General features: G+C 34.5%; 1 protein-coding gene across 1 annotated transcript; it reads left to right on the top strand.

Annotated features, from left to right (window-relative positions):
- Positions 1-346: 346 nt before the first annotated feature.
- LOC140444824 (synaptic vesicle glycoprotein 2B-like) lies at positions 347-10,456 on the top strand. Its single transcript, XM_072536554.1, has 4 exons — positions 347-437; positions 780-1,118; positions 3,765-4,290; positions 9,617-10,456. The coding sequence occupies exons 1-4, from the start codon at positions 347-349 to the stop codon at positions 10,275-10,277; spliced, it is 1,617 nt and encodes a 538-aa protein (XP_072392655.1). The 3' UTR covers positions 10,278-10,456.
- The last annotated feature ends 879 nt before the right edge of the window (positions 10,457-11,335 follow it).

The following is an 11,335-nucleotide window of genomic DNA, read 5'->3' on the forward strand; positions in this document are numbered from 1 at the left end:
TTTTTCTAGGTTCTATGTACAATAATCACAGACTCCCGTTTTTTTCTGTCACTTCTAGCTTAATGTGTTAGAGGGAATTCGATCAACACAAGCACAAGCACTGAAAGAAGGGTTTGGGACGAGCTATAGCTATCACTCTCTAAATTTAGTTTAAATTATAACCACACTGTAGTTACTATGACGTAAGAATGTCCTTTGTTGAACATTTTTAAATATTTTCTATTTTATGTCGCTAAAATCGGAATTATTACGGACAGAAATTATAACAAGTTCGTATTCATTCACACCAATATTTGCCACTCGTCTTACGAAGATTACCACTTACCACATCCAAAAAAAGTTCTATATGCCTGTACAACATTTCCTATCAGCCATGGGACGATGTCCACTGTTTCCGCAGTACCCCAGCGACTACGTTAATAACAATTTCTGGTGTGGTTATTAAAACATTAAATAGGTATGGAGGCTAAAAGGCTTCTCAAGTAGTAGATGGATTTATAGAAAAATATTTGCAAAATCGAATTATTACATGAAATAAATTTGTTTCTTCAATTTCTTGATTTAATTCTTATTATTCTAAATGATTTGTAAAATTGTACTCAACCTCTAATTACTCTTACTTATCGCATTTAGTTATTTTTAATTAATATTTTCTGACCGTGTAGAAAATACAGAGTGTTACTAGATTTGAGAGTGAATAAAAATTCGAACTCCTAGTTCTTCACGCTCATTACGCCTGACGATTCATTCTAGCCTTGTTACAAAAGATACTATTTTAGGTTATGGTAGATTCCACTATGAAGCCATAGCGGTCTGCAGTCTATCCATAATAATTGTCGGCTTCCAAAACGGCATTTCCTCATACATTTTCCCACCCGCTCAGTGCGAACTTAATTTGACGTCTCTAGAGCTGGGGTTTCTCAACGTCTCCTTTCTGGTTGGAGGAACCGTCAGCTGTTTCCTTTGGGGCCTTATCGCCGACAACCACGGCAGGAAAAAAGTGTTGATATTTGCTCATCTATGCAACCTCATCGTGACCATGGTTTCTGCTGTTAATCCGTATACTGCAACTCTGGTGTCATGTAGATTTATCAATGGGTTTCTTATGGGAGCACCAGGTAAGTTTTAAATCAATATGTATAAAACTGAAACGAAATGCATATAACAATTACATTAATAAAATATGTGGTGTTTAAGTAAATGTATAAATATTCTAAGATAAAGTGATAATGATCAAACCAATAAGGGTAGAGCAAACTAGCCAACACGCCCATCAGATATTTAAAGGTTTAAACAAAGCTGCATTTTGTTGCTCGTTATTTATGGCAGTTATTGATTGGTTAATAAAGATAGATATACGCTTCTGCGCCTACGCAAAATTAGGCACACAAGAGTACATACTACCAGTGGTAGGAATACATAGTCTACATGCCGTTACAAATGACAATGTTTTTTGTAACTGGCTAATTATTTATTTTTTTTTGTCAGTGAAATCGATATGGACAAATTTCCCGGCATTAATTTTTATGCGCCATTTAATATTTCAAGTGCATTTTTTTACCGCATTTTGGAGGTGTCTAGTTTTTCTTGGATTTCTTTTAATGTTTTATCAACTGTTACTATTACAGTGTTGTCTGCAAACGTGATCAGTTTAATATCTTCCGTAACAGAAATGTGGCAGGTATATAATAATCTACAATTATTAATGCAGGACGTTTGACAGTCTCAACAAACCATCCTCGAAAACCCAACGTTTAGGTAGTATTTTTTCCGCTCAGAACATTCGTAAATTCCAAAATTTGTGCTTGGTATCTGGGTGGCACTTTCCCTCTGTGATCATGGACTATATTTTCAGTGATATTTTAGATAGGCTTGTCTGTATTTTCAATAATGTATTTCCTTTAATTACAATTAAGTCAAAACATCACAATTCCTGGACTACCAAAGGTATCCGCATAACAGCCAAGAATATGCGTTCACTACTGTACATCAAGAAATTTACTACCAACGTCTTTATCACTCAATATATCTCCAAGTACAGAGGAACCTATCTAAATCTTATCAAAGCAGCTAAAAAATATAGTATACAAATTGTCTGGGAAGCTCTAAAAATGTTGCACAAGAAACTTAGTCCATAATAAACGATTTTCGAAATAAAACTAATACAGCTCAAACATTTTCTCTTCCAAAATCTGAAAATCTAAATGAATACTTCGTTAATGTGATTAAAAATATAACATAAACTATTTTACCACAACAAGATCCTATTTCCTATCTCCCCAATTCAAAAAAGGTCTCGAATTCATTCTTTATAAGACCAGTTGATAAATCTGAACTGATCCAAACAATCAGTAGAATCAAAAGCAAATCTTCCTGTAGTACTTATAGACTACCCATAAATTTTTTTTAAATCTCCCAAAAAATGTGTTGGAAGTCCTGATCTCACTAATTAATGATTCTTTTGAAAAAGCTATATTTCTAGAATGTCTAAAGACAGCTATTATCATTCCTCTTCAGAAAAATCGAATGTCTGCAACTATATACTACCGGTCCGGTGAAAAATTATTGAGAGAATTATAAAAGCCCGACTTATGTTCTTTCCCGTTGAAAACAACATTTTAACACAAAGTCAGTTCGGCTTTTTATCTAATAAATGTACCAGTGCTGTTATGTTTTATGTACTACATAGGTCTATCAAACAATAAACAATAATCTTTATACTGCCACTGTTTTTTGTGACTACGCCAAAGCTTTTGATTGTGTAAATCATGACATATTGATAAAAAAACTAAATTTCTACGGAATTCGAGGTATTTCTTTAAATTGGTTTCAATCTTACTTGAGGAATAGGAAACAACTAGTTAGAACAAATGATACTGACTTTAGTCACAAAAGCATTGTATGTGGAATACCACAAGGTTCAGTATTGGGTCCTCTACTTTTTCTTATCTTTATAAATGACATCACTTATTTAAAAATAGATTTTTTATTTTTGCTGATGATACCAGTATCACCTAGAGGAACTCTTATATTGTAAATCTTCAGGTAACTATAACTTCTGATCTACTAAAAATAAAAACCTAGTCCGACTCTAATTTACTCTCTTTTAACGTGGATAAGACAGTAGAATTATTCAGTAGAGGGACAGAGTAGAGACATATTAAATGCAATTTTTAGATTCCACATGTCTTTAATAGGATCTTTATCAACGTCTGTTTTGCCTTGCAATTCTTAGAAGGCACAGATTAAAGCAAAAATCTGAATTTGGTTTCGAAAATTAGTTTACGGATTTAATATCAGATGTCGCTATTTGCGTCTATACGAAGTCATGTTAGATTTGCTTCTTAAGACAGAAAAGATTTATTTTTATTTTCAGAGCAACTGTGAATATCCGTCTCTGAAGAGCCCCATTAGGGCGAAATACGTAGAAAGCGGATACACAGATGCACTGTACGTGAAATCAAATCTTAAATTTCTTTTTCCTTTTATTCCGATATACTCTGTACGAATACTAGAAACCAATTCGTTAAGGATTTTTGCTTAGTTGAATAGATATGTTGTGGAATGCCATTTTTAGATTCCCTATGTCTCTAATAATATATTTATCAACGTCTGTTTTGCCTTGCAATTCGAAGAAGGCACAGATTAGAGCAAAAATCTGAATTTGGTTTCGAAAATTAGTTTACGGATTTAATTATGTATTAATAATTATAATTTATTATAACTAATAACAATATGTTACTTACTGCTTTCTTGAATTTCAGGTAGTTTGATGTACACATATATTGCAGAATTTCAACCATCTACACACCGTTTTAGAACCGTCTGTATCTTAGGATTATTCTTCATAGCATCTTGGTTATTCCTCCCAGTATTAGCATATCTAATTCTACCAGTAAAAATTTACTACAATTTTAAAAATATATTTATAATATCCCCATGGAGAGTTTTTCTTCTTCTTATTGCTATTCCTGAAATACTAGTATGTCTTTGGCTGACAAGATTACCAGAAAGTCCCAAATTTTATATAGCCAGAGGAAATCACAAAAAAACACTGAAAATTTTAAAGAAAATCTATTCTGCGAACTCAGGAAAGAGTGCGGAATTATTCCCTGTTAAAACCATCATCTGCGAAGTTTACAATAATCTTCAAAACAGTGAAGTTATGATCAGCGGAAAGACTGCAAGGGTTTTGAAGGAAGTGACGAATCAAATTAGAAAGCTGTTTCAGAAACCTTTCCTTACAAAGACCTTTGTGATCAGTGCAATCATGTTTAGTAATATGTTTGGGTAAGTAATTTTTATAACTATCGTTCATATTAATGTTTAAGCTTATTAACAAAATAACAAGTTAATTCATTACTAAAGCATCCAGTAATAACGCTCAGTAAACAATGTGTCTACATCTTTTGGACAACTTTAAGTAGTACTGTTGAACTTATGTGAGAGCATGTGGATATACAAGGAAATAAGCAAGAAGGTGGTCTTCACGATCTCGAAAGTTAAACAAGCTAGATTTTATTTTCCAGGCTTAAATAAAAATATGAAATTAATGTTTGGCACAAAAAAAATCACGAATAACTCACAAATTAAAGCAGTTAGGTAAAGGGAATGCTTAATAAATAATAAAGTATCATAAAATATGTAACATTTTATTAAAATAGTAAAATACAGTATTATTATTATTATTAATACTAATATACCTACTAAAAAAATTCAAAAAATAGATACGCATTCCGAGTTACCAAATTAAAAAAAAAGTAACTATCTTTTAAATTACTATAACACTGGCAAACCTTACATTGAAAACAACGAGAACATCGAGAAGAATCCAAAAATGAAAGAATATACAGGATGCTCCATTAAAAAAATTTTTTTTTTTCCACCCCGTCAATATGGGCGGCCCTGTATATTTTTTTCATCTTATTCTTCTTTTTATGTAGACATGAGTCTATCTGCTTTTCAATGTGCCTTCAGTAAGTTGTCGTTCTATCGTTTTCGTGGTCTTCCTACTAATCGTCTTCCTATTGGGGAACCGTCTCTTCCCGTCTTTACTACTTATTAGTATTATATATTTGTTGGCATTCGGCTTATATCGTTCCATTTAAATTATTTTTCATGGCGAATATCTCTCTGAAATTAGTTTTGCGTATTTTCTAAACCTCAACTCAACTATAATTCAAAAGGACTAAAAACCGACACTTTGAACCTGTGTAACTCAGAAACATTTGACTTATGAGTCTTGACGCAACGATAACTTTTGATCAGTATGACCAAAGCTACTCTCTGCAAACTTTCAGCTAATTTAACACAAACCACTTTTACATAAGTAAAGTGCCGAGATCCTTTCCATAATAATATTCAGCTATGCATCTGCGCCGGTAGCGGAGGGCAAGGGGGTGCAGTTGCACCTTCCTGTTCGGAAAGAAAGTACATAGTTATACGTGTATAGTTCTATATTTTATATTGCATAATATTATGTGTAGATGTAAATGCACCCACCTCTCCTTAAAAGCAGATGCACCCCTCCGAAAATAATTCTGGCGGCGCCCATGAGGTTATGTAAAATGGGTTCTCTGCGGGATTAAATAAGAATCTAGGATTGATATACCCTACCAGTAAAAACTACAAAAGATTTATCGGAGCCGTACTAACGTGACTAAAAAATAGGTACATACAAAGAGTCTATCGTAAGGAATACATTTCTGGTTGTTTCCAGAACAGCGAAGAGCTGTACCAAAACTTCCTTGAAAGTGTTGATCAAGAAATTGCCGACAAACTGCTGAATGCAGCGACTCAGCAGCAAAATGGAGGGAAACGGTAGAAAGCAAGAACTTTCAAACATCAATCAGACAAGCAGCTTGATATCAATACTTTTTCTTAAGGTGCTCTCTATTACTGAAGGTTGGCTATAACTACAGCAAATTGCTCTGTATCCCGAGCTGTTCTTAGTACCTAATGTGTGTCCATTTCTTTCCAGTCTCTTACATTTTTCAGCCAGGAGCATTTTCTTCTTCCTGGACCACTTCTTCCTTCCACTTTCCCTTCCATTATCAGCCGTTGGAAGTTGTATTTTTCTCCTCTGTAAATATGTCCTAGATAACTCGTTTTTCTGGTTTTTACAATATTTAGGAGTTCTCTCTCAGTCTCCATTCTTCTCAGCACCTCGTTGTTGGTCACGTGCTCTGTCCAAGAGATCTTCAGCATCCTTCGAAAAAGCCACATCTCAAAGGCTTCTACATGTCTATACTTGTGATTCCGAGAGTCCATGTTTCCACTCCGTATAGCAATATGGAATAAATGAATGTTTTTACAAGTTGGTATCGGATATCCAACGATAAGGTAGAGTTTATTAGGATTTTTTTCATTCTTTTAAAAGCGGACGTAGCATACTCTATACGAGCACATATTTCAACTTCGTAGTCAAGACCGTTTGTTATCCAGCAACCAGACTCTGGAATTTGTGTACGGGTTCTATCGGTTTATTGTCGAACGTCGTTTATATATGAATATTAATGTCGGCATTTGGTGCACGTGTAACGGTCATTACTTTTGTTTTATTTGTGTTCATATTTAGCCCCAAGCTATCTCCCTCTCTGGTTATGACATTCAAAAGTCGTTGCAAACACTCAGCACTGTCCTCAATAATGATGGTGTCGTCTGCGTATCTTAAGTTGTTTACATATTCTCCATTGATTTTTACTCCTTCTTCAATATTTTCGAGAGCATTTTGGCAAGATCTTTTCGGAATATATATTAAACAATAGTTGAGAAAGTACACAGCCCTGGTGAACTCCTCTTTTTATTGACATTTCTGCTGTCATACGATTATCTATTTTAATCGACGCCATTTGATCCCAATATAGGTTTTTAATAAGGGCCACCGTGTTATGGTTTATACTATGTTGTGTTAGGATTTCTATGAGTTCTGTGTGTTTTACTCGATCAAACGCTTTTTCGTAGTCGATAAAACAAACAACAGTATTCTCGTTGATCTCGGCATTTTTGTAGTAATATCTGTAGGCCAAATAATGCCTCCTTCGTACCAAGCCCCATACGAAATCCAAATTGATTGTCGCTAAGATTTTTTTCGCATTCTCTGTATATACGTTGATGTATAATTTTGAGTAAAATTTTCAGAAAATTGCTCATCAAGCTAATTGATCTGAACTGTGAGCATCTATTTGCTCACACATCAATACAAGAATAATTAATGCCAATAACATCGCATCACATCTGGTATATAACACCAGAAGATAAGTCACAACAAAATCAAGGTAAAACGGGAGCTAAAAGCCCTAAAATTCGAAGTCACATCAACCGAATATTCTCACCTCTTTACAAGCAAAGAAGTCACAATAGTTCTCAAAATTGTAAAACTAGGTAGGGCCCGAGGTTTTGATAATATTTTTTTCGAATTATTAATAAACAGTGGCAAATATGCAAGAAAATGGATGACTCACTTTTTCACAGATATCATGAAGACTGGAAACCAGACTCAAGAACTTATAAGCTGAACGGTCATTGCCATATTAAAAGTTGTCAATCCAAATGATGATAATCTCAAAAACTGCAGGCCGATAGCCCTATTATCGACAAAGTTTGTTATGAGAACGATTAATCTTCAATCAAATCGGTACAAAACTCAGTGAATCTATACCAATCAAACACGCAGGCTTCTGACCAAAGAGAAGTTACGCAGAAGTTCTTTCACTTACTATCTTAATTGATGTAGAATTTTAAAGAAAACTTCAGCCGTGTTCATAGACCTAACAGCGGTCTACGATACAGTTTTGAGAGAAGCAGCTTCGCAGCTTCTCCTAATATTTCTTTGTAAATCCACCGTCCAAATAATCAACAGTATGCTGAACTACGGAACGATTCAAGTAATGATGGGAACCGACACCTAGGAAATAGGAAAATGGACTGCTTCAAGGGTAGACACTGCCCCCTCTGCTTATACTTTGCGGACATACCATAAACCACATAGCGAAAGTTTGGCTACAACAAGGAGTAAATCATTTGAAAAAAATTAAAAACCCCTTACGATGGATTTTTACACACCGGGAAAATACTTGCGTAAATAGAGGCCCCAACTAAACGCCTCGAAAAGAGAGGTTTCCAGTTTTCACCTAAATGACAAGCTTAAGGGAAGAATAATTAACATACAATTCAAAAACACCACACTCACCTACATTAAAACGCCAAGGTACCTAAAGATAACCCTTGGTAAAACCTTATCCTACAAAGAGCATCTGCCAAAAATAGTGGAAAAACCGAAATCCGGAAACAACATCATTTGCTCATCGATTTGCTTCAGAAGACCCCCAAAAAAAAAGTCAGTTGTGGAAAAAGAGTTTAATCTCACGACCACATGGATCCGAGAATGGACTGAACAACAAAGTGGAAATACGCCTTATATCACCCAAAAACTGCCCAAATACGATTTGGTACGCAATACATGGTTTGTGCTGAACAAAATTAGAACAGACAACTACAAACCATCAGACACGCCACAGAACAGTGCCTCAGAAGATCATACGATGGCAGGTCAGATGACTTCCTAACGGTGACTCCAAGGTCGATAGACTATAGAAATAATTTAGATGTACGTTTGTAAACTTGTAATAAATGTATCTTGTTCTATAAAATGTATTTGTATGTCCGGAACCATATGATAAATAAATAAAGGGACTATCACTTAAAGTTAAAAATGATAAATTTATGAACAAGAAAAAAAACGATATCTTGTGGAGATTGTCAATGAAAATAATGCTTATACAACAGAAACATCGATGGAAATTAGATCAATATTTAATAAAAGAAAAAAAGGGTTATACATACCTTGCATTACTACTGAAAATGAGAAACTAGCTCTACAGAATCGAGGTCTGGACCTTAAAGAAGGCATTAGTGACCGATAGAAGCATTTGAGAAGTAAGCTGGACAGAGTAGCAAATACTGATAAAAATAAAAAAAGAAATCAACCCAATTAGATAAGAAAGTAATCAACACGATTAAGATAAGAAAGAAGCCTGAGCCATGTGATGAGATGAAATACTTTTTGCTACAGATAATAATACAAAATTAAATGCAGGAAACGAACCATTTGAATATTTCCATTGGTTCATTTCCTCGTTAACTAAGTTGAAAAAGTGGTATAAATTTAGCTCCACTGGACTGTTCACAGCTGCCGTATCAAAAGTGAAAATAACCGTGTAATTTCCTAAAAGAAAGCAATACCTGAAGAAGGAGCTAGTAATTGATTGTTATGCTAGGTTTCAACAAGAAAAATATGCATGGCTGCCAAATAACAAATGGAAAAGAATATAGAAAGAGCTAGGAAAAATAATTAAATAAACAAAGTAAAGGCAGGCAAAAACAGCCCGGAAGGCTAGAACAATACGTACGTTATCTACATTGCACAAGAGTAGCGGAGTAGCAGCCCTACTCCAAAATGAGGAACAGACTGAAAATTATTTATTATTTAATTCAAGTTGCTCAGAATATACAGGACTGTATGAAAAGTCTTTCGTTAATATGGAGGTTTGTAGCTAACTAAAATTGATAAACTATGTATTATCTTTTGTTAACTGATATATTTATTTTGTTGTAGATTGTTCGGCCTAGGACTATGGCTACCAGAACTTTTTATAAAATTTGAGAAGTACCATCTCTTGCATCCAAACTCGACAGTATCTATTGAAGAGCTCTCATCCTTACCTCAAAACAGAGAAAAATCTTGCCAACCATCTTTTGACCAATCAGTGATAATAAGCACGGTAGCCACTGGATCAACAGCGCTAATTTTCAACGGAATCTCCTGTTTAATAAGTACTAGAGTATCTTCACGGAATATTACTCTGGTGTTGACGTTCTTGGGAGGAATCTGTGCAGCTTGTATCTATTGGTTGACAACCTCGCTTCAGAATCTCATAGTTTCATGTATTTTTCAAGCTACAATGCTGACTGCCAATATGAGTATCACCAGCATAGCAGTTGAACTTTTTCCCACTAGTATTGGTGGAATGGCAGTTTGTTTTGTGATATGTGCCGGGAGGGTAGGAGCCGCCATCAGTAACGTAGTTTTTGCCTTTCTAATGGACGATTATTGTCAGTTCGCGATTTTTGCTGTCGCTTTTGTTCAGATAATAGGAGGAATACTCTGTTTTCTGGTACCCTCTCAGAAGAAATGTCGTGCTGAAACAGTTAAAAGTTGTGAAGAAACCAAGTTAAATAATTTTGAATTGGCTGCTATAAATAACAAATCAATTTAACCAAATTAAGTCAATCAAGTAATGAAGAAATTTTAAATCTTTGATAAATTACAATTTTAATAGTATAAAGATGTGATTAATCTACAAACTATGGATGTGCTCATAATAGAAACTATGAAACTTAAAAAATCCAACCATTTATAGGTCTGATAATGTCGAGTGTATTTAATATAGTAAAAATTAAAGCAAAACTTAATGTATATATTATAAGTTTATATGTTTATTTGTATAAAAATTAAAGTTTAAATCAATACAAAAACAAATTTTATAGTTTTTCTAAACCCATAATAAGTTAATGTTCCTCCTCATTCCTTGAGCCCTTGCCAGGGCGTGGCAGCACTTTAAATATTATTAGCTTGCTGTCAGGGAGTTATCAGGTTATCAGGGCGCCCAAGTATACAAATCCGATGTTAATCTGAAGTCAAAATTCTCCGTTTATCTGGCTTAGCCGTTCAGTGATGATAATCATTTTCAATTCATTCGCTCCTAGTACAAATGTGTCCTCGGCGTATCGCTGGTTGCTGATTTTTCTGCCTCCCATATTGTTTTCTCCATCCCATTCGTCTAGTATTTTTCTCATTATATATTTAAAATATCTGTTGTATGATAATGGTGATAGTATGCAGCCCTGACTAGTTCCTTTCTTTGTTGTAATGCATTTGCGTGTATGTCACGTGTATTTTAACTTTGGCTGAGTTTTTATCGGTCTATCAGTTCATTATGTTATACATTGGTATGGTTGTGTTGTCTCACGCTTTTTCTATTATCTGTCTGGTATTGATTATGTGATGCGTAGGTTTTTTCTGGTACGAAACGCATTGTTTTCGGCTATTCTGGAGGAAGTAGGAAGTTTTAAGACGTTTATTGATTATATGTGATGGATTGAGGTTTTTGGTTATGGAGGTATTGTACAGTATTTCTGTAATTGCTGCATATGGTTAGTGATCCTTTTTATGGATTGGGCTAAAGGTTGATTCGCACCACTCATGAAGCCATTCACCTGTGATCCATATCATGTCGCACATATCCAGTATTACATCTATGCCAATCTCACCCAT

This window comes from Diabrotica undecimpunctata, chromosome 1 (assembly GCF_040954645.1).
Source record: "Diabrotica undecimpunctata isolate CICGRU chromosome 1, icDiaUnde3, whole genome shotgun sequence".
In the NCBI taxonomy this organism is placed as follows: Eukaryota; Metazoa; Arthropoda; class Insecta; order Coleoptera; family Chrysomelidae; genus Diabrotica; species Diabrotica undecimpunctata.